General features: G+C 42.6%; 1 protein-coding gene, 1 long non-coding RNA gene, 4 other non-coding genes and 1 pseudogene across 9 annotated transcripts; 1 reads left to right on the top strand and 6 right to left on the bottom strand.

Annotated features, from left to right (window-relative positions):
- Nucleotides 1-1157: 1157 nt before the first annotated feature.
- On the top strand, nucleotides 1158-20703 carry LOC115473040. The gene is made up of 3 exons (XR_003942593.1): nucleotides 1158-1169; nucleotides 19248-19253; nucleotides 20619-20703. It is a non-coding gene; the product is annotated as an uncharacterized LOC115473040 (long non-coding RNA).
- On the bottom strand, nucleotides 3348-26627 carry LOC115473039. 4 transcript variants are annotated; one of them, XR_003942591.1, is made up of 7 exons: nucleotides 26587-26627; nucleotides 23478-24369; nucleotides 15703-15753; nucleotides 11553-11597; nucleotides 9627-9671; nucleotides 7743-7787; nucleotides 3348-5953 (listed from the first exon to the last, which is right to left on the bottom strand). XR_003942591.1 is itself a non-coding variant. In XM_030207649.1 (6 exons), the coding sequence occupies exons 1-5, from the start codon at nucleotides 26590-26592 to the stop codon at nucleotides 15739-15741; spliced, it is 1095 nt and encodes a 364-aa protein (XP_030063509.1). In that variant the 5' UTR covers nucleotides 26593-26627; the 3' UTR covers nucleotides 12933-13240; nucleotides 15702-15738. The 4 variants fall into 4 exon arrangements, 2 of the variants coding, with proteins under 2 accessions (XP_030063509.1, XP_030063510.1); XR_003942592.1 differs by lacking the exon at nucleotides 11553-11597; XM_030207649.1 differs by lacking the exons at nucleotides 3348-5953; nucleotides 7743-7787; nucleotides 9627-9671; nucleotides 11553-11597 and adding exons at nucleotides 12933-13240; nucleotides 16937-17085; nucleotides 19101-19133 and having other exon boundaries at nucleotides 15702-15753.
- On the bottom strand, nucleotides 7592-7718 carry LOC115473638 (annotated as a pseudogene).
- On the bottom strand, nucleotides 9469-9602 carry LOC115473637. The gene has a single exon (XR_003942729.1). It is a non-coding gene; the product is annotated as a small nucleolar RNA SNORA17 (small nucleolar RNA).
- On the bottom strand, nucleotides 11395-11528 carry LOC115473635. The gene has a single exon (XR_003942727.1). It is a non-coding gene; the product is annotated as a small nucleolar RNA SNORA17 (small nucleolar RNA).
- Nucleotides 15532-15665, bottom strand: LOC115473636. The gene has a single exon (XR_003942728.1). It is a non-coding gene; the product is annotated as a small nucleolar RNA SNORA17 (small nucleolar RNA).
- LOC115473639 lies at nucleotides 16497-16630 on the bottom strand. Its single transcript, XR_003942730.1, has one exon. It is a non-coding gene; the product is annotated as a small nucleolar RNA SNORA17 (small nucleolar RNA).
- Nucleotides 26628-26929: the final 302 nt, after the last annotated feature.

The raw sequence follows: 26929 nt of genomic DNA on the forward strand, positions 1-26929 counted from the left end.
AATCCCATCATTTTCAAAAATCTGAAACATTGTGGAAGGTTCATTTTCTAGGGTACCCCCCTAGATGCACCAGTCTAACCGATGTGAGGGGAGGAGTTAGTTGCAGTGCCCTTGTCTCTAATCCTGTCAAGTTCCAACAAAAATTAAATGACTTGCTCAGGGCCAGAAACAGATGTAGTGCTTAGAGTACAGAGTTCCTCCATTATACTGTATCTGGACTGAACTGCATAAGGGGGGGGAGGGGGAACTGCTGCTGCTCACACACTCACTCACACACACACACACACACACTAGGGCGGGGTGTCTAACTTTGCTGCAACCCACTCAGGTTTTCAAATTTCCTCAATGAATATGTGTATGCACTGCCTGCATTATATACAAATAGATTTCATGCATATTCATTTTTGATATCCTGAAAACCTGACAGGGCAAAAGCCAAGGCTGGGCACTCCTGGACTAATCTGCTAATAAACTTGCTCTGATAGGTTAGATCTGGTACACCAGTTCACCAGCTATCAAGTTAGAGACAAAACAAAAAGAACTAGATACACATTTGACACTCTGCCTCTTCTGCAAAACTCATATAGGCAGGATTTGGAATAAAAAAAAACCAAAACCAACTGTCCCCTCCCCCAATTTTCCACAGATGGCTGCAGCCTTTTGCATGTTCCCCTCTCATTGATCATCATCCGCTGTCTGTTTGGATGACAGACTAGCAGGTCTCTTTCTCTGCTTTTCGTGCACCTGTGATACAACAGGGCTGTACACACTAGGGGCATGGTGTACATTATTCAAATGAATGTTTAAAAAAAAAAAAAAAAGTTACAAACAATTCTTTGCCTGTGTGGTGTAGTTAAATGCATAAAGATTTTATTTTAAACCCAGCAATCTGAGCAGATGTTGCCTACATCACAAAAGAATCCACCTGAGAAACAAGATCGGCAGAATCCAGAGATTGCAGAGAGATTTCCTTTAAGCCCAACATGGCCTGCTGTTTATTGCAGCATGGCACCAAGACAGCTTGCAAATCAAAACACAACAGCTCAGCACAGGTGTGGACTTTTTAGGGTGTTCAGAAACCCAGCTACAAATAAAATGCCTTTAATTCAGAGCGCTTCTTTAATTTTATTTTAACACTATTCCAACAAAACCTTCAAACAGAAAATAATGTTAATCCATAAGACAATAACATGGCCAAATAGCAGGGTCTCAGAATGTTTAAAATTATACACACCAAGATTTACATGCAGAGTTGCTCAACACAAGCCCTCTCCCAGTTTGTACTGTTGTAGGAGGTGGAAGGCCTCCAATTATTTAATGTACAGAAATTAATGTCTCATATGTTGGACAGAGAGAAATGAAGGTTTCTTTCCTTCTAATCATGGGAACAGCTTGCTGGCTTGCACTCCTGCTATTGCCCTGTTGCCCACAATCTCTCCCATTGAATATGGTCAGAAGAGACAGAATTCTTTCCCATGCCCTTTGAAGTAAGGCTACTATCCAGGAGAGAGAGAGAATTACCCTTTTTACAACCATGAGAGGAAGACCAGGTAACACCTTATTTCCTTCTCTGCCTAGAACAATTCAAACACTATCTCCCTGATCCCTGGAGTCAATAGCAATAGTTCTATTGACAAGAGAAACCTAACACCTCTATAGCAACTCTATAAGGAAGCAGTAGTTAACTTTTGTCTCCTCTTTTAGACTAGGGGAAATACTAATTAAAGGTTCTGAGAAATGTATTCTTGTGTGAGAAAGGCTGTAAAGATGAATAGAAGAGGTCCAAAACATTTGGACAACAGACCAAATACATCTTCAAAAGGAAATATAAACAGATGCTATATATTTCTTTATTGTCAGGAGATCCTGCCTGACTGTAAGATGCTAATTAAGGGGGTAAGAAGAAACCCTCCCCCCCTTCTGTAGTGAAAGGAAAAAGAAATCCTATATAATATTCCTCTGCCAGATAGGAGGGAGGTCAGTGTGCAGCGCTCCTGGTCTCATGCCAGAGAACTGGGAGACTGCCCTGGCCAACTTTCCATTTCTATACATGTTCTCATTTCTGTCATATTCTAGACTATCTGTATGACTATTTCTTATTATTTATCCTAAATCTCTGGATAAAGAATAAACTTGTGTTTTTCCCCAAAGGAAGCTTCCTTGGTTCTGTTCTTTGGTATTTGTTTTAAAGGCTTTAATCCACCTGTCAGAGTTTCTTAAGGTATAGTTGAGAGGGTTTGTCTGCGTAGTATTGCTGGCCTGATTGGACTCCGCCGGCCGCAAGAACAGACGCAAACAGTACTCAGCTGATGTACACTGGCATGCTTAAACATGTCAAGCAATGCATGCAACCAGTATTCTATAAGTTGTGCATGGCTATGGTAATGCCCCCTTGCTGTTGCATTTATAGAATGACATATTATGGCACCCAGCACTAGGCGTGTAACTGCCATTTACAGGCACCAATGATGCACATAACTGCTAGTATTCTCTAAATTTTGATGCACTATTGGTTCTTCTATTTAGGCACAAGTTTACACAATGAGGGGGTGGGGGTATATGTTTCAGACACTTAAGCATTTTCTGATCCCCTGCACCTCAAAGAGCAATACATCTTTTTCTGTGTTGCCCCATTCGTGAACTCCTTCATGCAGCTCTTCTTGACCATGATGTTCTACTTTTCATTCCGTATTCTTAACCTTCACACCTATGCAGATACCAGTTCATTTGGGACACAGGCCTCCACCTTCTCCACCCTATCGCCCGCAGGTAAGACCAACTCCCAATCACTTCCACCTTTAGGAAGTCAACCCCCTCAACAACCATCTAATTACTCTTCACTTTACTTAAGTCCTTAACGAGATGGTTTTTAGATCTACCAACCTAGACCTGTTTTGTCTGGTGGAAACCAAGCATAGTGACTCAGATACTGCCTATCTTCTTAACTCCTGCAGTCCTGGGTAGAGCTTTCTTTTCTTTATTAGGCCAATTAAAAAGGGAGGGGGATTGGCTATCTGTACTTCACTTGCTATTTCTACTTTCCCTTCAACATGCAAATCTTGAACTACCATCCTTCAGGACCCTGGGCTCCCCTTTTATATGTCCTTTCCCAACCCCCCCCCCCCCCCATTTCTCTGTCTTCAGTAATCAAACTACACTTCCCCCCCCCCCCCCCTTTCCTTCTATGTGACCTTAATATTTACTTTGATGATCCAACTGATGCAGTTAGGCAAGGTTGTATCACATTCCTTGGTGATCTTGGTCTTGTTCAATCTGTTTTCTTCCCTACCCACCGAACAGGTCACATCCTTGATGCTCTCATCCTTCCAGTAATTCACGCACCTGCCATTAGTAATATGTCTGCTCTTCCTGGCCCTTGGTCAGATCATATCATTACCTTCTATTGATCATTTATATTTAATTATCTCCAACCCCCCTCTCACCAGTTAACACATTATAGGGACCTCAGCTTACTCATGATGATTTTGTGGAATATAGCAAAACCTTTCCTGCTGACTTTCCCACCCTACCTTTGACTGAGTAAGTCTCTTGCTAGGATGCAACTCTCCACCCAACTCTGGACAAGGCGGCTTCTGTAAAACAGCTCCCATACAGCAATCCTAGAAAAGGCAAACCCTGATATTGCCAGGGAATGCAATTCTCAAAAAAAAACATGTAAGGCTGAATGAGACTGGTGCTCTAAACACACAGGTGCTGCTCATCCCTCAAAGAAGTTTTGCTTTTACAGATGCAAAATTAATTTCACTAAGAAAAAAAGTACTTTTCTGCCCTTCTCACCCATGCTACAAACCTTTCTCATCTCCCCCTTAACTCGATGGTTTCTCCCCCTTCGCCCAATACTCTTGCAGGCTACTTTACAAAAAAATGATTTGCTGCCAGATTCCTTTCCCCCACAGTTGGTACTTCTATTGTCCCCCTGCTGCCCAGGGATCTCCACCAAACCTTTCACCGAATACTTCCCTATGCCACTACCATCTGTGCATTAAAATCTTCCTGACCCCATACTGATCCTATTGAAGCACTTTAACACACTTCTACCGTTCTTTTCTATGGTCACTGCAAACCTATCCTCTGGCATCTTTTTGGGGTCTGGAAAACAGCTATTATCCAACCCTGATGCAAGGATCTCAAAGGTGACATTCCTCCCCCTCTAATTTTGCCCAATATCTAATCTTCCTTTTCTTTCCAAGGTGACCAAGAAATTCATAGCTGAACAACTCACTCTCCATTACCATAAAACTGGTTTTCTTTATCATGCCACCGTGTCCTCTTAAGTCTTAAGACTCTTAACACCAAGCTCATTTTAAATAGTGGCAGACATTCCCTCTGAATTACATTTAACTATCAGCCACCTTCAATCTTTTAAACCATTTCCTTCTTTGGCATTTAGCTGATCTTCATATGTGTGGGACGGTCCTTTGGGAAAACAGATCCTTCAAAGTTTACCATGCACCTCTCCTCTCAGAATTGAAACTTAAGAGCTGGGGTAGCCCAGTGCTCGATCCTTGGAAGTCTCTTTTTTTTTCTTTTTTTTTTTTAATGTTTTTCTATCTCCCTCTTGCCTTACTGATCCATTCCCTAGACTTCTACTTCAATGAAAACAGATTGTTGTGCTCCCCCAACCAAAAAAAAAAAGTCTACTCTCAATCCATGTCCTTGATCTCCTTTAAGTTGGATACTATAGCTGACTGCCTGTGTGACAATTTGAAACGCTAACAAATCCGAAGCCGATCATTTTTCTGGCCCACCTATCACACCCTATTCGCCATCCTCTATCCACAGTTGAGATGTTCTCCCTCTAAGATTCTGTTAAAGTCCTTGAGGTCCATTTGGACAATTCTCTCTCTTTTCAAAAACATTTCAACTGCTGTCCAACAGTTTCTTCACCTCGAGGCAAGACGATCCTAGCCATCTGTTCATTCAATATTGGATTTTTCCTCCCTTAGAATCCCTCTCTTGGAACTTGTCATCACAAAATTATATTATAATTCATTGTATCATGGTTTACTGCCGCCTCAAATCTGCTATTAAACTGTTATTTGGTAAAGATGGCAATCTTGTGATACCTGTTTATCTTGGAACACTGGCTCCCAGCCTCCTCTCAAATCCCCTTTAAATACTTGACAATTTTTTAGATCTTGCACACTGGTCTTCCATAAAACCTTCTTGTCCTTTATTTGGAGGACATGAACAACGTCTCTATAGCATCTCCAATCCTAGGCCCCCGGGGAGCAGAAGCCTAGCCCAGGACTCAAACCCAGAGCCCCCATATGGTGCTGCGTGCTACCTCTGTTGAGCCAGCCCATAGCAACCTGATCAGCATTCTTTCAGAATTACTTCCTTCTTGCTGTGCCTCTAACCAATTAACTGGCTTCGCTTCCAGTCATACTAGTTAACAGCACCTTTGACTCTAGTAATGCCCATGGAATGAGCACATTTTCCAGCATAACACTGTCAGGTTATTATTCATGGTGAGAAACCAGGATAACACTTTCTCAGCTGAAATGACACAGACCATGTGTACATCACAAACCACATAAAACTCTTCCTCATCTGTGAAATAGTTTTTGATAAACTGTCTCATTTCAAGGGCAAAAAGTAGTAATACTAAAATGTAAACCACTTTGTCAGGGCCCAATGTATTCAGATTCCTAGTAAAGTGTGACAGATTTCTGATGACAGCTTTAGAAACATGGTTTCAATTCCTAGTATTTAATGACCATGATAACCAGTTCATCTGCCCAACTCCCCCCCCCCCCCCCCCCCCCAAGTTTTAAGCACCCAGTCCATAGCCACCCCTGCTGAACAGCAGATCAGCATTTCCAGTCAGATGCAGGGAACCAGCCACCATGTATTTCACTTGGAGTGGCATGAAAGATGCAGAGCTGCTGATGGATCGCTCATGCATATACAGGCGGATCTGCCAAGAATCCTATCAGACGTAAAGAAAAAAAAAATTAGAATGTATCCACAATCCTACAGGCTTGCAAAAGCTACATGACAGAGGGATTAACTACACACATCAGGATAACACTATATTGGAATTTATCAAATGAACCAGCTAAAAGGGAGAAGAAACACGAAACTCCAATATATTAGAAAGATGTGCTACCACACAGCAAGTCAAAAAACAGATGACATTCATGGTGTTTCAATTGCCCTCTGCAGAGGAAACCAAATTAATTTTCTATTAATAAGCAGAGACGGACAGGATTTGAGGTGTGGAAATTTTGTGCAGCAGACTTTGGCAACTGTTATCATCCTATGCTACTGTCAAAACCAGAAATACACTTGAGAAAAAGCCCCAGGGATGTATTAAGAACGTCCAGGACTGGGAGCACAGCTATGTATCAATCACAGCGGCAAACAGCGGTTCAAGGACAGTGATGGAAGCAGCTTACAGGAAACAACCAGCTGTGGCTTGAAGGAACAATGCGGGAAAAGCTGAACCCACTGACGCAGATTCTAAATTGCTGACAGCTAAATGATGAAGAAATTATAACAGCCAAGCTGAACTGAGAGGCTCCACCACTTCCTGGTTCTTTACAATTTAGCCATCCCCACTGCTACCCTAGCCCTTGATTTCTGTGTATGTCTGAATGGATGGGCGAAGAGCAAGCAGGCTTTCCGAGACAAGTGCTTCACAAACAGGGATCACCTCTACAGAAGCAAAAATCTTTGCTGGGTAAAATTTAGATCAGCTGCTAGGATGATGGCCTCTAAGAAGCAGATCAGCATACCCTTCAAAAGGTAGACTTTGCAACTTAGTGATGCAAGTATGAAACAGGAAGACATACTTCAAATATCATAGTAGAGGTGGGATTTGACCACCCCTATGTCCAAATTTAGACTAAATACTAGAACAGAAGGTTCTTATTTATCCCATACAGCTTTTATAATATTAACTGTTACAAGAAACCAGGCATGTCAATAACTAGACCCCTGACAGACTTTGAGGAGGTCATGCATACCCATGCTAACAGATATGGCAGCTTTCAGTTTCTCTGTGCCATGTATACTGCCGCAGAAGTGCAACTTTATGATGCACTCCAAATGTCCTAGGTACAGTCAAGGGGTTTTCAAATCTCAGAGCTTGCAAGCATACAAGATGGCCAATGCAAAAACATGGCACATGTCAGATGTATAAGAGAATCACCTCCCAAGAAAGTACAAGGTGAAAACACTTTGTATGAGCTGAAATGGGGTGACAAAATCCATAGGGTTATGATCATGGCAGGATGGGGAGGGGGGGGGGGGCAGGGACCCTCACATCATAGTCCTGCAATTAACTAGATTTGTGTAATCTCATCAGGAGGAAAAGGATTACAGCATTGTTGCCCGATACATGAGGGCAAGGGCAGTAGTACAAGCAGCAAAGTGGGGTGGGGTGATTGTTTGCTCCACCAAGATGAGGGTGCAGCCAGTTTGGGGAAGTACTAAAGCTTAAAGCTTCACTTATAAATGTTGCTCAGACTTCTATAGATTAGACTTAACATTATTTCCCCTCTTCTAACAAAGTGTCTAAATCCCCTCTGGGGAAAAAAAAAACACATCCACACACAGTAGTGTCATTGTCAGGCTATTAATCATTCTGAGTGCTCATAGAGTTCAGAGCGTAGACATAGCCTATTTCTCTCTGCCACCTAATGACACAAGCACGGCACTGCAGCCGAGTCTGTAACGCCTCTAGGGGCAGAGACTGTTCTCTCACATGTACTCACCTCAGTTTTGTGACTGCACTGGCTCACTGTCCCATTGACAGTTTTCTAACAAAACAAAACAAAAAAAAACAGCATATGAATATGTCAAAGTACAATAGAAGAAGACCAATGTAATTCCAAACAGGGGAAACAATTTTTATTGATAATACTAAAAATATGCAAGATACAAAGGCTGATAAGACGACTGAATGGACTTGATGCAGTCCTGCGTTTCGGCATGGAAAGCGCCTGCCTCAGGCATCAGATATTCCTACAATACAAACAAGAACAAAACTAAATTTTTAAAAACATACCAGTATATTGAAAATTGTTAACCAGTGAATGACAGTACAGGGTTATCGGCCAGTAAGTCACACTATAACAAAGCTGTAATTCTGTCTGTAAATACACAAAGAGGAGAAAAAGTATTGTACCTATGTAAAGACTGCCCAAAGATATGTCCCTATATGTGAGTAATAATGACAAAGGACTACATACCAAAAATGATGAAACCAATGTCAAAAATAAAAGCATGAAAGTGGAAATAGTCAATACCAAAAGACAAAGGAAAACAATACCAAAAGACAAAGGAAAACAATACCTTAAAAAAAAGAAAAAAACGAAACATTTTTTATTTCCCTTTTTGTCATTTGATATTGACTATTTCCACTTTCATGCTTTTATTTTTGACAGTGGTTTCATCATTTTGGTTATGTAACACATATATACTCTATTTACAGTGTTATAGTTTTATGTTAAAGTGTGACTTACTGGCCAATATCTCTGTACTGCCAATTCACTGCCTAAATTTTCCATTGCCAACTAGACTGGTATGTTTTTAATTTTGGTTTTTATCTTCTTTTGTATTTAGATGCATTTGTATTGTAGGAGTATCCAGCTCCTGAGGCAGGAACTTGCTGCGCAGGAATGCAGGACTGCATCGAGTCCATTCAGTCTTGATACTTTGGACTAATCAGAATCTTACATAATTTTAGTATTAGCAATAAATTGTTTCTCCTGGTTGGAATTACATTGGTTTCCCCTGTTCTTGTGCTTTGGGGACATCTTCTTTCGTCACTGAAAGTGCAATAACCTGAAGAGACTCATGCAACCCTATCTCTATACATAGTTACACAGATCCGGGGGGGGGGGGGGGGGGGGGGAGGGAGATAGCAAATTGCACTGCCCCATTTACAAGTATCATTATATAGACCAAGGAACTCAGAATGCCCCATTTACAAACATCATATGCTGACCCGGAGAGTCTCATGCTTCCTCTTTACAAATGTTACAAATGTTACACTGACCCAGAGGACTCATGCTTCTCCATTAACATAGATCGTTACTCATTTGAAGGGACTCATGTGACACCATTTACATCAGAGACAGCAGAACACTTTAGTTTGCGAGTGCCCAAGTTCTGGCCCCAACTGTAGCCCTGCTCCAACACCGCCCCCTAGCACCGGTCTTGCAATCCAGAGGTGGCCGGTTCAAATCCCACTGCTGCTCCTTGTGATCTTGGGCAAGTCACTTAACGCTCCATTGCCTCAGGTAAAACCTTAATTGTGAGCCCTCCTGGGACAGAAATGAGGGTGCAGCCAGTTTGGGGAAGTACTAAAGCTTAAAGCTTCACTTCTAATGTTGCTCAGACTTCTATAGATTAGACAACATTATTTCCCCTCCTCTATCAAAGTGTCTAAATCCCCTCTGGAAAACAAAAAAAACCACATCTACCCACAGTAGTGTCACTGTCAGGCTATTAATCATTCTGAGTGCTCATAGAGTTCAGAGCACAGAGCGTAGACATAGCCTGTTTCTCTCTGCCACCTAATGACACAAGCATGGCACTACAGCCGAGTCTGTAACGCCTCTAGGGGCAGAGACTGTTCTCTCACATGTACTCACCTCAGTTTCATGACCGCATTGGCTCACTGTCCCATTGACAGTTTTCTAACAAAAAAAAAAAAACAGCAAATGAATATATCTGAAAGTACAACAGGGGAAGACCGATGTAATTCCAAACAGGGGAAACAATTTATTGATAATACTAAAAATATGTAAGATACAAAAGGCTGACAAATCCTAAATATCAAGACGACTGAATGGACTTGATGCAGTCCTGCGTTTCGGCATGGCAAGCGCCTGCCCCAGGCATCAGATATTTCTACATTACAAACGAGAACAAAATTAAAAAAAAAAAATATATATATATATATACAGTCTATGGAAAATTGTTTACCAGTGAATGACAGTACAGGGATATCAGTAAGTCACACTATAATAGTCTGTAAATACACAAAAAGGGGAAAAAATTATTGTATCTATGTAAAGACTGCCCAAAGAAATGTCCCTATGTGTGAGTAATAATGACAAAGTACTGCATACCAAAAATGATGAAACCAATGTCAAAAATAAAAGCATAAAAGTGGAAATAGTCAATACCAAAAGACAAAACGGAAAACAAAAACAAAAAAAAAAAAACTAAACATTTTATATTGACTATTTCCACTTTTATGCTTTTATTTTTGACAGTGGTTTCATCATTTTGGTTATGTAACACATATATACTCTATTTACAGTGTTATAGTTTTATGTTAAAGTGTGACTTACTGGCCAATATCTCTGTACTGCCAATTCACTGCCTAAATTTTCCATTGCCAACTAGACTGGTATGTTTTTAATTTTGGTTTTTATCTTCTTTTGTATTTAGATGCATTTGTATTGTAGGAGTATCCAGCTCCTGAGGCAGGAACTTGCTGCGCAGGAATGCAGGACTGCATCGAGTCCATTCAGTCTTGATACTTTGGACTAATCAGAATCTTACGTAGTTTTAGCATTAGCAATAAATTGTTTCTCCTGGTTGGAATTACATTGGTCTCCCCCAATTATTTTTCTTTGTTCTTGTGCTTTGGAGACAGTCATTACTGAAAGTGCAATAACCTGAAAAGACTCATGCGACCCTATCTCCATACATAATTACACAGACTTGTGGGAGGGGGGGTGGGGGCGTGCAGTGCCCCATTTATGTACATCATTACACAGATCTGGAGGGAAGGGTGATAGCAATTTGCACTGCCCCATTTACAAATATTATATAGACCAAGGAACTCAGAATGCCCCATTTACAAACATCATAAGCTGACCTGGAGAGTCTCATGCTTCCTCTTTACAAATGTTACACTGACCAAGAGGACTCATGCTTCTCCATTAACATAGATAGTTACTCATTTGAAGGGACTCATGTGACACCATTTACATCAGAGACAGCGGAACACTTTAGTTTGCGAGTGCCCAAGTTCTGGCCCCAACTGTAGCCCTGCTCCAACACCGCCCCCTTGCACTTCACGCCACCCTCCCCATGATGTCCGGAGTGGAGGAGTGGCCTAGTGGTTAGAGCACCGGTCTTGCAATCCAGAGGTGGCCGGTTCAAATCCCACTGCTGCTCCTTGTGATCTTGGCAAGTCACTTAAGCCTCCATTGCCTCAGGTAAAACCTAATTGTGAGCCCTCCTGGGACAGATATGAGGGTTCAGCCAGTTTAGGGAAGTACTAAAGCTTAAAGCTACACTTCTAATGTTGCTCAGACAACATTATTTCCCCCTCCTCTATCAAAGTGTCTAAATCCCCTCTGGAAAAAACAAAACAAAAAAACCACATCTACCCACAGTAGTGTCACTGTCAGGCTATTAATCATTCTGAGTGCTCATAGAGTTCAGAGCACAGAGCGTAGACATAGCCTATTTCTCTCTGCCACCTAATGACACAAGCACGGCACTGCAGCCGAGTCTGTAACGCCTCTAGGGGCAGAGACTGTTCTCTCACATGTACTCACCTCAGTTTCGTGACCGCATTGGCTCACTTTCCCCTTGACAGTTTTCTACAAAACAAAAAACAGCATATGAATATGTCTGAAAGTACAATAGGGGAAGACCGATGTAATTCCAAACAGGGGAAACAATTTATTGATAATACTAAAAGATACAAAAGGCTGATAAATCCAAAATATCAAGACGACTGAATGGACTTGATGCAGTCCTGCGTTTCGGCATGGCAAGCGCCTGCCCCAGGCATCAGATATTTCTACAATACAAACGAGAACAAAAAATAAAAAAAAAACAAAACAAAAAAAAAAACATACCAATCTATGGAAAATTGTTAACCAGTGAATGACAGTACAGGGATATCGGCCAGTATGTCACACTATAACAAAACTGTAACACCGTCTGTAAATACACAAAGAAGGGAAAAAATTATTGTATCTATGTAAAGACTGCCCAAAGAAATGTCCATGTGTGAGTAATAATGACAAAGTACTACATACCAAAAATGATGAAACCAATATCAAAAATAAAAGCATAAAAGTGGAAATAGTCAATACCAAAAGACAAAAAGGAAAACAAAAAAAACGAAACATTTTTTATTTCCCCTTTTGTCATTTGGTATTGACTATTTCCACTTTTATGCTTTTATTTTTGACAGTGGTTTCATCATTTTGGTTATGTAACACATATATACTCTGTATTTACAGTGTTATAGCTCTATTTTATAGTGCAGTGATGGCGAACCTATGGCACGCGTGCCAGAGAGGGCACGCAGAGCCCTCTCTGTTGGCACATGCGCCATCGCCATGGGCAGGCCTGGACGGGCCCAGGCCCAGCCACATTCCCTCCAGGCCCGCCCACCCAACATCCCCTCGCATGTCCTCCCCGCAGTCACTGATTGCTTCCGTTGAAGTGGCCGCGTATTTGAAAGCCCTGTCCATCTCTAGCCTTCCCTTCGTGAGTTCATGCCATTCACTCAGAGTCAGTCCCACCTTCTGACATTTCCACGAGGGCGGGACTGACTGAGGGAACAAACTCAGGAAGGGAAGGCTAGAGACGGGCAGGGCTTTCAAAGACCAGCCGCTTCAACGGAGGTAATAAAAAATTTATATGCAGGGCATGGATGGGAGCAGGAGAGAGGAGGGTTGCTGGACATGGATGGATGGAGGGGAGGGCAACTGTTGGATGGATGGAGGGGAGGGAAGGGAAGACAGGAAGGAGATGCACATGGATGGAGGGGAAGGGAGTTATCAGCATGCATACAACAGCAAAAATCACAATTATTCAAAAGCATGCCAAATGCTTTTAAAGTTCTGTTATTCAGGTTAAATTGCCCTGTTGGCACTTTGCAATAAATAATTAGATTTTGGGTTGCTGTTTGGGCACTCGGTCTCTGAAAGGTTCGCCATCACTGTTATAGTGTGACTTACTGGCCAATATCTCTGTACTGCCAATTCACTGGCTAAATTTTCCATTGTCAACTAGACTGGTATGTTTTTAATTTTGGTTTTTATCTTCTTTTGTATTTAGATGCATTTGTATTGTAGGAGTATCCAAGTCCTGAGGCAGGAACTTGCTGCGCAGAAATGCAGGACTGCATCGAGTACATTCAGTCTTGATACTTTGGACTAATCAGAATCTTACGTAGTTTTATAGTATTAGCAATAAATTGTTTCTCCTGGTTGGAATTACATTGGTCTCCCCCAATTATTTTTCTTTGTTCTTGTGCTTTAGGGACAGTCTTCTTTCTTCACTGAAAGTGCAATAACCTGAAGAGACTCATGTGACCCTATCTCCATACATAATTACACAGACTTGTGGGAGGGGGGGGGGGCGTGCAGTGCCCCATTTATGTACATCATTACACAGATCTGGAGGGAAGGGTGATAGCAATTTGCACTGCCCCATTTACAAATATTATATAGACCAAGGAACTCAGAATGCCCCATTTACAAACATCATAAGCTGACCTGGAGAGTCTCATGCTTCCTCTTTACAAATGTTACACTGACCAAGAGGACTCATGCTTCTCCATTAACATAGATCGTTACTCATTTGAAGGGACTCATGTGACACCATTTACATCAGAAACAGCGGAACACTTTAGTTTGCAAGTGCCCAAGTTCTGGCCCCAACTGTTGCCCTGCTCCAACACTGCCCCCTAGCACTTCTCTAGTATTCCATAGTCCCCTCAATGCATTCAGCATCTCTTCTTCCCTTCCTCTCACGCCACCCTCCCCATGATCTCAAGCATTTCTTCTTTCTACCCCAACCCCCTTCAATATCTCTCCTCCCCTCCCTCCTTACCATAGTCTCCTGCATCTCTCCTTCCCTTCCCCCACCACTCTCTCTTCAGCATCTCTCTCCTTCCCCTACCACCAGGTGTTTTATTTGCTTACCTCACTCCCGGGGCTGGTGACTCTACAATCTGCATAAGACGAGGAATCACGTGACCAACCAGTATGGGGGCCTTGAGCATTTGTGCCCATTCAAGCCTGCCGGCTCGAGCCCCCTCCAAATTTCCTGTTTCATAGGGGACAGAAGCTGGCAGGCCTTGAACATGCGCAGATAAGGCCCCTATCAGCCAAAGGGCGGGAGGCAGGTAAGGAAATTGGGGGGGGGGGGGGGGGGGGGGGAGGGTGTCATGGCACCTATGACTCCTGTTTTGACACCTATGGTTTAAATACTGGTTTACACTGACTCCAGGGCACTTGTACTGCTCTGTTTAGATACATATTTACACTGACCTAGAGGGACACAGGCTGCCCTGTTTACATACATCATTACATTGACCTGGCGGGGGGGGGGGGGGAGAAGAGGAAGAGACACTCATGCTGTCCCTGTTTACATACATTACAATGACTTGGACAGTTGCAGTGCCCTGTTTACATACACTGTTACACTAATCCCAACGTTAAGTGTACATATGTAAACAGGAGAAAATTTATTGCTGCTTCATTTACATATATTGTAACAGTGACTTCAACAGATATTGATCAGATTGCAAAATAATTTGCAGATCAATGGACCCTTTTGTTGCAGTCAAAGGGTTAATGCTGCGGTATTCATATCAGATGGTGCCATACGCGTTACTCGAGAGATTAATCTATAAAGTACGCTGGGAGCTTGGATCAAATGGGCAATAACAACTAGCTTCTGATTTTAGGTTTTAACTGATGATAAACTTCCTCCATATATGAAAAAAAAACAAAAACCTAAAAAGTATGTACTGGATAAAGATCACGTTCCCTAGTGCTCTCTCATTACTCCCTGGGTTATCTTGCATCTTTCAGTGGTTACAGCAGCATGCTGAAAAGCAGGGAAGCCCGGTTCAAATAACACTGACCATCTTGTAATCTCAGGTAGGTCACTTATCTTTCATTGCCTCAAGTAAAAACGTAGGGGCCCCCTTTTACTAAGCAGATCATTTTATACCAATGGGCTTCTTAACCTATGTGTGCTAGTTCCATTGGTGTGTGGTAACTTTAGTAAAAGGGCTCCTTACACTGTCAGCCCTCTAGGGCCAGGGAAATACTAATGAAAAGGTGTGAGCAAAATCCAGATTCCATTTTTGTGCTAACAAATAAGTGACAAACACTTGATGCCACTAGGTACCCAGCAATAGTACATTTAGTGTAACAACAATTTTCAGTACCCTCAAAATAACGCGTTAGCTTAAAAAACAAAAAAACACCTACATTTACAATTTACAAGAATAGAAGATCTACATATAAACCTTTCTTGCTTTTTTCAGTGGAAATTTTCAGTAAATCAGTTAAGAAAGGTTTAGTGATGAAAATTAGATAATTAATGTTCATCAACATTTGCAAGCCCCTCTAAGTATCAGATACAGCCATTCACTAGAACTATTCCCAGTTATTTGTTATATTGCTTAAAACAGCCTTTCCAGAACACACAGCTTTGATTCATTCTTTCACTACCCCACCCCCACCCCCACACTAAAGCGATATATTCAGACACAGCAGTGTCATTGTCAGGCTATTAATCATTCTAAGTGCTCATAGAGTTCAGAGCACAGAGCGTAGACATAGCCTATTTCTCTCTGCCACCTAATGACACAAGCACGGCACTGCAGCCGAGTCTGTAACGCCTCTAGGGGCAGAGACTAAACCATACCCTGACTCTCTGAAAGGTGCTCACCTGAGGTCCATGACCACATTGATTCAATTTACTCCATCATCTAGTCTTTTCCTGCCAAAAAAGGTGAATATCATTAAGTACAAACAAAAGGAAAAGGGGAATGCATAAACACAAAAAGAATGAACTAAAAAGACCCTAGAAACCCAAAACATGCCCCACTAAGCTTTCAATGTGCTACATAATTTTATTCAAAAACAGTTTAACCATGAACTCTAGTTAGGTGCCAAATTTCATATTAGAAATAATTTGGCACCTAAATAACTTTCCTCCACTGCTAACTCCAGGCTTCGTTCCTTTTCTCTCGCGGTACCTTATGCCTGGAATAAGCTTCCTGAGCCTGTACGTCTAGCTCCATCTCTACCTGTTTTCTGAAAACCCACCTTTCCACTACTGCTTTTGGCTCCTAGCCACTACTCATTTGCCTCCCCCCCCCCCCCCCCCCCCGTTCCTTCTCACCCAGTACTTCCCTTGCCCTTAATTGTCTTGTCTGTGTTAGTTTAGATTGTAAGCTCTATTGAGCAGGGACTGTCTTCTCTGTGTCAGGTGTTCAGCGCTGCGTGCATCTGGTAGCGCTATACAAATGCTAATAAAAATGAAAACAACTCTATACCAATTGAGAAACTTTACTGCAGGTAGAAACAGGAGACTAAAGATGTAATATCCCCACAGAACTTTTATTGTATGTTTAAAAAGCAGAAGAAGTTCTTTTGATCATGGAAAACTCAGTTTCCAATAGAGTTGAAAATGTTATGGTTCCAATTTAGTGCAAGCTGTATTTAACAAGGCTATTCTTAACTGTCAGGCAATTACTCACTCCAGGTGAACATGAGTTAGAAAACATGGAATGCAAATACAGCCTTTCTCCTCTCTGCCACCAATTTCTCAAATACACTACTGCAAGCACACTTGCAACACCTCTAGAGGCAGGCAAAAGCTAACATTGAAATCCTCAGCTGTATGCAGCAGCAACTGTTAGGAATTATTAGGAAAGGAATGGAAAACAAATGAGAATGTTATAATACCTTTATCATCGCTTCGACCACACCTCAAATAACGTGTGCAATTCTGGTCACCAAATCTCAAAAAATATATACCATAATTAGAAACCTGTTCTGAAAGGATGGACTCCACCTTAACTGGGATGGAACCAGGTTGTTGGCGCTAACATTTAAAAAGAGAGCAGCTATTAAATTTAAATGGGGGGGGGGGGGTAGAGAAGGAGGAGCCAAGTCACCCAGGACTGCATGGTTCGGTATGGAGTATCCTTGAAGGATATTATTGAAACAGGCTCTTTGAATCCCAGTAGAGAGGTTTCAATAATGGTGAAAGCAAGCCAAGAATGTTTAATGGAATGCAAATTATCTCCGTCAACTTGAAAGCAGCCTGTAGATGCAAGGACAGAATATATAGCACTAAATGAAGAGGTAAGATAATAGGCATCACAGAGACCTGGTGGAAGGACAATCAATGGGACACATCAGGGTACAAATTATATTGCAATGACAGTGTATAAAATTAGAGGGAGGGGGGAAATTGTGCTATATGTAAAGAGGGAATTGAGAAACAAAATAAACAAACATTCTAATGCAAAGCACTGATAAAGAAGGCTAAAAGAGTATTTATTTTATTTATGCATTCTTGTATCCCACTATTATCCAAAAATAGGTTTCGGTTCAAAGTGGCTTACAATTTACATTTGGTGAGCTACAATGTATTTATTTATTTACAGTTGGGACATGGGAAGACAACTGTAGTTTTATCAGTTAACTGTAGGTTTTCAGTTCTTTCCTGAATTGAAGATAGAGATGTTTCCTGTAGTTTTTGGTACTGAGTTCCACCATTTGGAAGCCACATAGCTGAATCCTGTTGTGAAGATGGTTTTGTAGGTTGTTTATGCAGTTGGGTACATGGAGTAGATATTCCCTGGTTTCTTGGGGACAGTTATCAGATCTAGCCAAATAGTATCTTGTAGATGAGTGTGCATGCTTTGAAAAGTAAACATGCATTGGTTAGCAGCCTGTGTAGTGTTTTGAGCAGTGGTGTCGCTTTTTTTGTATTTCGATTTGAGTAAAAGTCTTGCTGCTTTTATGAAGAAAAACTTATGCAAAGGAAAAAAACCCCCCCACTCATAGTACCGCCTTTTTCAGGTAAATCAGAAGCAGATAGCCTGTGAGGAAATCCATGGGACCGTTAGATCATGAAGGAGCAAAAGGGGTACTCAGGGAGAACAAGGCCATAGCGGAGAGATTGAATTAATTCTTTGCTTCGGTCTTGATGTAAGATCTACCTGTACCAGAAATTGTTTTCAAGGGTGAAGATGGGGAAGAACTGAAAAATCTTGGCGAACCTGAAGACTTACTGAGCCAAATTGACAAGTTAAAGAGTGATAAATTACCTGGACTAGATGGTGTAACACCAGGGATCTGAAAGAACTGACCTGCTGTCATTAAAATTATCCGTAGTACCTGAAGACTGGAGGGTGGCCAATGTAATGCTGATTTTTAAAAAGGGTTCCAGGGGTGATCAGGGAAATTACAGACCAGTAAGCCTGACAGTGCTGGGCAAAACAGTGGAAACTACTATAAAGAATAAAGTTATGAAACACAGACAAACATGATTCAATGGGATAGTCAGCATGAGTTCAGCCAAGGGAAATCTCGACTCAATTTGCTTCATTTCTTTGAAGGCATAAACAAACATGTGGATAAAGGTGAGCCAGTTAATGTAGTATCTAGATTTTTCAGAAAGCTTTTGACAAAGTTCCTCATGAAAGACTCCTGAGAAAATTAAAAAGTTATTCGACAGCAAACAGAGGGTAGGGTTAAATGGCTATTTTTCCTTAATGGAGGGTGAATAGTGGAGAGCCGCAGGGATCTGTACTTGTCCGGTGCTATTTAACATTTATTAATGATCTGGAAATCAAAAAGGAGTGAAGTGTTTAATTTGCAGATAACGCAAAACTATTCAAAATTGTCAAAACACATCAGGATTGTGAAAAATTGCAGGAAACTGGAAGACCGGGCATCCATATGGCAGATAAGACAATGTGGACAAATGTGAAGTGATGCACATTGAAAAAAAGTAATCCAAATTTACCTGATGCTAGGGTCCACCTTAGGAGTCAGCATTCAAAAAAGATCTAGGTGGTGTTGTAGACAATTATGCTTAAATCTGAGTTGTCCAACCTTGGTCCTCGAAGGCTGCAATCCAATCAGGTTTTCAAGATTTCCCCAATGAATATGCATGAGACCTATTTGCATGCGAGGGCCGAGGTTGGACACCCCTGGTTTAAATCTGTCCAGTGTACAGCGGCAGCCAAAAAAAGCAATTATTAGGAAGGGAATGCAAAATAAGACCAAGAATATTATTCCGCAGTATTGCTCTATATCTGACCTCACCTTGAGTATTGTGTTCAGTTATGGTCACTGTATCTAAAAAAAAATAAAAAAATAGTGAAATTAGAAAAGGCTCAAAAAAGTGTGACTAAAAGAGACAGCTGAAGGGGAAATATGACAGAGGTCTACAAAATCATGAGTGATGAACAGGTAGAAGTGAAACTTTTTCATTCTTTCAAAAAAAGTACAAAGACTAAGGGGACACTCAATGAAGTTGCATGGGAATATTTTTAAAACAAATAGGTGGAAATCTTTTATCACTCAAAGAATAGTTAAGCTCTGGAACTTGTTGCTGGAGGATGTATTAACAGCTGTTAGCATATCGGGATTTAAAAAAAAAAAAAAAAAAAAGGTTTGGACACATTCCTGGAGGAAAAGTCCATAGTCTGCTATTGAGATGGACTGCTTGCCCTGGGACTAGTAGCATGGAATATTGCTGCTAATTGGTGTCTGCCAGGTACTTGTGACCTGGATTGGCCACTGTTGAAAGCAGGATAACGGGCTAGATGGACCATTGGTCTGACCCAGTATGGCTATTCTTATGTTCTTATAGAAAAGGTACAGGAGGGCAATGAAAATGAAAGCGGATGGGACGACTTCCCAATGAACAAAGGCTAAAGCAGCTAGGGCTCTTCAGCTTGAAGAACAGAAGGCTGAGGGCAGATATGAGAGAGGTCTATAAAAGATAAATACCGAGTGGAGTGTAATGGGTAGATGTGACTCTCTTGTTTACTCTTCCCAAAAATACTAGGATTAGGGGGCACGCAATGAAGCTACTAAGTAGTAAATTTAAAACAAACTTGAGAAAACATTTCACTCAACATGTAATTAAACTTTGAAATTCGCTGCCAGAGAATGTGGTAAAAGCAATTAGCTTAGTTGCAAGCCCACTGTGCTCATTGGATATGTGTAATACATTTAAGATACTCTGAGGTTATTTACACACTTTATAAAACTACCCCAATATGGGGTTTTACGCAGACTGTTGTGTTAAGTTTGCTGAGGAAAGGTGAATCTAATGTATGAAATAATGGGTATAGAACATGTGAGGAATACGTGTATATGTGCATTTGGAAGTGTAGGAGTAGTGTTTTCGAAAGCACCTTTTGGTGCTCATCCCTCACCACTTGCTCCCCCCCCCCCCCCCAGTCTTCCTGTGGTTCTCTGGGCTGAAGTGCTGAAAGCATAGGAAGCTTCGGGAATAAAGCGCTTGATTCTGCAACGTGTGTTTATTTCCCATATATTTCAGGGGGGTCCATGAAACTGGATAGGAAAAAAAGTGACACCTTTATTTTCACTAGTCTAATTGAAATTTAGCTTTTATTAAGTAGGCTAAGTAATTTATGGCCTCCAAAAATATTTTAACTTCAATACACTGCACTGTCTAAAATTATTATAGCCTCAAAAAGAAAAAACAGAATATATTTGGTTGTGTGTGGTACAGTCTTGATTATTCGACGTAAATGGGACTGACCAGTTGTCGGATAAGTGAGAAATCAGATAATACGGAAGACACAGCAGACAAAGGCATAGAGTTCACGATTTTCAAAAATGGTTCTAAAAAAGATTTTTTAATAGAAATAAACGTGATGACGTCACCGGGGGGAGGGGGTGTCGTCTGTCAAATGGTCAGATTACCAAAAGGCAGGATAATCAAGACTGTACCTTTTTGTCCAAAAGCATGTTCATTGATAAGATGAACATTTTTTATTGATACCTGCATTTGAGCACTGTCTTTCTTTACAATATAATCTATACCTTATGTACAGAGATACTAAGTCACGTGCATTCAGCTGCCCTCACATGCCAAGCACCCCTCTTCACAGGCATTCAAGGACTGTCTCCCCTCCACGTGGTCAGCCATCACTCTTTCACCCTCCCCGGTCACGATCCACCACCTCTTCCTCAAACCTACCCTGCCTCCAATCCTACTGTTAAACTCATACTATCCATCTCAGGTGCCCTGTCCCCTCTGACATAACTTCTCTCCCCCCTCAGATGCATCCTGCCTTGTCAGCTGCATCAGGAGGGCGGAAAGCTGGAAAATTGAACATAGGCAGCCAAGACCCCTCGTGCCTGCCGAGTAATTGTGACGATGCAATAAATTCAGGAGACAATGCATTTATCATTGCACAACTCGGCCACAACTTTATTTTCATACCATCAAAATTTGCACTAGGTATACCCAAGCCAACCAAAACCTTCCAGCTTAACAGCCCACACAGTCCGCCAACAGTGACCAACCAACACAGAGCTCCCCGCCGCACAGCAAGGGAGCTCAACCGTTTAAGCACAGCTGGCCAGCTTACTCCATCAGGCTTGGGTACCCTACAAAACTGCGACAAATACATGTGTTTTCTTGTCTATCATTAGGGAGGGTGGGTGGGTGCAAGCCGATGCCCGGATGCCGAGAAACTATGAGGTCCGGGTTCGGCACGGGGGTTATAAACCCCCTCGTTCTTCCCCTCCCAGTCCAGCGGGGTACTAGGGGCCGGTGCAAAACCTTCCCCCCCTTGCTTGCCCCTCCCCCGTTGGGCCCGTTCGCGCAGGCCTGTCGGGGCATGTTGCCATGTTATGGTTGGCTCCGTGCACCCGAGACCCTTCATGCCTGCCGAGTAATTGTGACGATGCAATAAATTCTCCGCTAAAGCTTTGAAGTGGTGGAGTAGGGACTGGCAAGTCTCGCTGTTCGCGGGAACCACAAATAGAAAGTCATCCAAGTAGTGAATGATGTTCTTACTCCCCGAGGCCTGTACTAAAAAGCCCAGAGTAGAAAAGTGCTGAAGCATTCAAAGAGCGAGCAGGACACCGAGCAGCCCATCGGCATGCACTTATCGTAGTAAAATTGTCCCCCAAACTTAAAGTCCAGTATGGGGAAATTGTCTGGGTGCACAGGCAATAGCCGGAATACAGACTCCATGTCTGCCTTGGCCATAAGCGCTCCCTGTCATGCTCGCCTCAGCAACTGTACCGCCATATCGAAAGAAGCGTATTGCACGGATGCTGCTTCGGGGGGGAAGAAAATCATTCACCGATCCTCCCGCTGGGTAGGAGAGGTTGTGGATGAGTCTATATTTGCTAGGGTCCTTCTTGGGAATAATTGCTAAAGGGGACACTATGAATCTATCAAAAGGCTTAGTTTAGAAGGGGCCTGTATCCTCCCTAACTTAACCTCTTTGTTGATTTGCTCCTGTGTGACTAGGTATAGTCTCTTCAATGAAAGCGAGTTAACATCACTTATGTGCTCCGTCCCGTAGTAAGGTATTCGGAAACAGTGACTAAAACCTTCATCTAATAGTTGGGCGTCCGTTTTACGAGGGTATCGTGCCAACCAAGGTTGCATCATATCCAAATTCAGAGACGGGGCCTTCTGACTCTGCGCTAAAGCGGTTGGGTGGGTTGCTTGTCTGCGGCTTTCTTACTGCACTTACTGGCGGGATGGGGGGCTCCACACCATGCACAGATGTGTTTGAATTTGCAGTTTGGTATATTGCAGGATGCTTTGTTGAAGTGCCAGCAGATCCCTTTCTGCGCACCCGTTGCCCTCCCTTGCCCCCCAAAACCTGCTTGCCGAAAGGGCCGAGCTTGCGTGCTATTGGATGCCTCTCTGCTGGTCATAGTGCACATCCAAAGGTCAACATCTTTTGAACCCCAGCCGAGCGAGGCATCCTCCTCCATCCTGTCCCTGTACTCTTCATCGTATCTTAGCCATCTGTAACCCCCGTAATCTCTATAAGCCTGCATTATACTGTGCGCATAAGCTAGCATGGGACTATACTGGGTTGTGTCGGTTTGCCCTGTTACGTCGATCACCCTCAGGAAGGCTGAGAGCCAATTAAACAGGGATCTAGGTGTCCCTTTCGCTCGCCCTACTGTGTCCTCCTTTCTATCCCTGTTCCTTCCTTCTAGTATTTGAAACATATCAATAAATTTTCTTCTCTATCTTTTTTCTGGTGGCTTTGGGGACCATCTTCCATAGTCGAGGCAGGGCAACTAGTGGCGGGGTACCATTGCCCTTTGCGACTCCTGCTGCCCCTCCCTCGTCATCCGAAGAGGAAGAGGACGATGAGGGTGACGGATCGGAGCTGCTATCACTACTCGAGCCGCTCCGATGGCTCTTCCTCCTCTTTCCTTTACCCTTCCTTTTCTTTTTCCCTGTCCTGCCTCCATTATGATTCGTATTACCTGTTGTGCGCATCATTTGACTCCCTCTTTCGTCTAACTTCCCTGTGTGTGAGCCCTGTCCCCCCATGATTGATGTAGCAGATAACAGGTGCTCGTGTGACCCCATGCCAGCGGTAACGCACCCTGCTACCCACCCAGCCTCATCACCCCTATTTACATTAGCATTGCACACGATTTCAAACCTGCTGGACGTACCTGGGGCAGTTGTTGATGGGGCATATCTCCACTCTAGGCTGCCCGTCATGTCTCTCGTTTCGCCCGCGCCTACTTGCATTGCGGTTGGCGCAGGGACGCCACTGTGTACGTGTTCTCTTCCCATTACAGCCAATTTCGGGAAGGTGTAGCCGGGTTCCGGAATGCCCGGGGACAATGCATGCGCTGGGAATGGTGGAACGCCCGTCAGGTGTCCGACTGCCCCCGCTGCTGCTGATGGCTGCGGTTGGTATTGCGCAACACCATATCCCGGCCATGCTCCATAAGGTGCCTGCGGGGGGTAAACCCAGCTCTGGCCGTACGGTGGCATTGGGGCGTAGTTAGGAGGTTGGTATTGCACCATCATTGGCCCCGGGATATTCGTGGCCCGTGCTACTGTGCCCCGAGTCATTGGTTGAGGCATTGTCCATCCAGGAAAGGACGGGGGGTTCGGCCAGGGGCTATTCGTGTCCACTCGCTGCGCCGGTGGGAGACTCCACACAGTTGTCCCTGGGTTACTCAGGGAATCTGCTGAACCCTCATCCGTCGCTGGTTTCTGTGGTGCTGTCTCCACATCCTTGGGGTTCTTTCCGTGCCCTCTCTTCTCCGTTGTTGCCTCCGCAAATGGTGAGAAAGGTTGACTTGCTATCGCTTTGGTTTTCTTTTTGGGGTCTTTTCTTTTGTTTGCCACGTAAACTGGTCCCGCCGGCCCATGAGCACTGCACATTGAGCTCTCTGCGTTGTCAGCTATGACTGCCTTCTGTTTTGAAATTACAGGCTGTGCATCCTCTGCGCCGCTCCCTCGTGCGCGGTCTTCGCTCTCAGGATCTGCGGTCTTTGTTTCCATTCTGCTCGGGGGTGGGGTTAGTAGAAACTGGAGATGGACAGGTGGTATCTGGATAAATTAAAACAAGATAATCATTTAGTGGCATATCCTGCATTGGCTGGTTACCATCATTTATTACTTTATATACAGTATTTTTTTTTTAAATCATAACCGCCACCCTGCAGGTGCACAAAAGCGCAGCTGGCCCCGCAGCCACATGGCCGCAGCCCTCAACTGTCCTCCCCGTATGGGTGGCGGGGGGGGGGGGGCGCACACCTGAGCCTTACCCATGCTGCCGATATGGTGGCTCACCCCATTTCTTCTATTTTTTTTTTTTTTTTTTTTTTTTGAAAGCCAGCATTGGTTCACGTGGGTGTATATGAGCCTCAGTGACCACCTGCCTACCCAGGGCACTCCAAACCTCCTTCAATTATTCAGTACAGCCACATTTGCTCTCTTCCCAGGCTGATGCAGCAAGGTGGTTTAAAAGGCCAGGATACAAGTGTGTGCTTGGCCCATTTTGTGGCCTGAAGCCAGCAGGTAGAACTTGCTGCCATATTGTCCCACCCAAAACTGCAAATGCTTTAGAAACAACGAAACAACGGACTGCCTATGTGTGGACCATCAGTAAAAAGTTTAAAGCTGTTCCAGTTGGGTATGGTAAGAAGTAAATCCCAGCTGTTTCTACAGAGCTTTCTTGGATAAAACCTACTTCTACTTTAAAACAATTATACTCATAATTGATTCTGCATATTATATTTGTCAAAATATAGTGTAACCACTTAGTAGTAATTTTAAGCTTCTAGACAGAAAACGTCTTACTGAAAGATGGAAAATTTTTTATGTCTTGGTGTAGATTTTCTCCAGGGATTACAGTAGTACTGTATCATAGACTGTCTGATTTCTATTTCAGTAAGCCACTCAGTCCAGCAAGCATTCTGAGTAGCAGGCAGTGGCAACTTGGTGCAGTGGCCAATACTATTTTATTTTATGCATTTAAAAATGTTGTTCTGAGAAGGTGTCCACAGGTTTCACCAGACCCAAAGGGGTCCATGGCACAAAAAGTTTAAGAAACCTTGTCAAACTTTTGGATGGGATTGGTTTGGAATAATAGATCCAAAAATACCAAATACAAATCCAGTCTTTACTGTTCCTCTTGCCCTAATTATTGTTGTACCTAAACCAGGAAGAGACCCCACTTCTGTTACAAACTACAGGCCAATTTCTTTGATAAACCTAGAAAGCAAAATATATGCTAAAATTTTGGCTTCCAGACTTGTTAAAGTACTTCACAATATAATACACCCAGACCAAAACAGTTTTATGCCAAAACAGGCCACCACTGATAATGCTAGACTATTCTGTAATGTTTTATCAACTCATGAAAAATACCTAATCATTTAATAGCTTTGGCTTTAGATGCAGATAAAGCCCTTGATAGAGTAGAATGGTTATATTTACTTGAACCCTTCAATGGCTCAGGTTTTAGCCCTTTATTCATTAACATGATCAGAGTCCTATACTTAAATCCTTCTGCTATGATTTATTTTAACGACCAACTTTGACTCTCTGTATCTAGGGGAACAAGACAGGACTGACCACTTCCCCTCTCCTTTTCAATATTGCAATTGAACCGTTAGGTATAGCCCTCAAATTTAATGCTAATATAAAGGTTTCAATTGGAAAGACATTGAAATCAAACTATCCTTCTATGCTGACGACCTCATGCTTTATACTACCTACCACCCATCTATAGTTCATGTGCTTTCACCAATCATTTTCTCAAATTTCAGGATACAAAATTAATCGGGAAAAAGATTCTACTTTCCCATTCATGATGGATTATCAATATCCAAGATTTAGCTAATTTCCCTTTTAAAATCCAACACTCCCTCGTTAAATATTTAGGCTTATTATTCTGCCATACAATTTGTGAAACTATTGATAAAAATATCAACATTTTACTTCAATCCATAAATTCTGTATTTCACACTGGCCTCTCTCTCAGTTGATGGGGCAGATTCAAAACAATTATGACGACCCTGGCTCCTACAGTTATCTATTAAGCATACTACCACCCTCACTACCACCCTATTTCTTCAAACAGACAAAATTCTATCAGACTTTCTCTGGAAACAAAAACCTCCCCACATATCTCCAAAAATAATGAAACCCCCCCAAAATCATTAGGAGGTGTTAACTTCCCAGATTTTATTCAGTATCACTCAGCCTTCAATATAAATCAAGGCAGTCAATGGCTTGACACAATTATCTCCTTTTCTTCACCTGCATGGGTGGAGTGGCCTAGTGGTTAGGGTGGTGGACTCTGGTCCTGGGGAACTGAGTTCAATTCCCACTTCAGGCACGGGCAGCTCCTTGTGACTCTGGGCAAGTCACATAACACTCCATTGTCCCAGGTATAAATAAGTACCTGTTTATGTAAGCCACATTGAGCCTGCAAAGAATGGGAAAGCACGGTGTACAAATGTAACAAAAAAAATTTAGAAAACTCATCTAACATTCCACTAAATGTTTTAGCACATATTCAGGGACATAATCAAATGGGGAAGACCATCTCTAAGGGCGCCCATCTCTAGGAACGTCCCGGCAAAGGGGCGGGGAAACCGCT

This window comes from Microcaecilia unicolor, chromosome 6 (genome assembly GCF_901765095.1).
Source record: "Microcaecilia unicolor chromosome 6, aMicUni1.1, whole genome shotgun sequence".
NCBI classification, from domain to species: Eukaryota; Metazoa; Chordata; class Amphibia; order Gymnophiona; family Siphonopidae; genus Microcaecilia; species Microcaecilia unicolor.

What these genes read in the sequence shown, in the direction of transcription:
- LOC115473039 (XM_030207649.1), bottom strand. An exon ending in CCCATCAACAACTGCCCCAG is followed by an intron (nt 19,134 to 23,477) that starts GTACGTCCAGCA and finishes ATTTTTTTTTAG; the next exon opens with ATACAGTGACCATAACTGAA. An exon ending in AACTGAACACAATACTCAAG is followed by an intron (nt 17,086 to 19,100) that starts GTGAGGTCAGAT and finishes TTGCATCTACAG; the next exon opens with GCTGCTTTCAAGTTGACGGA.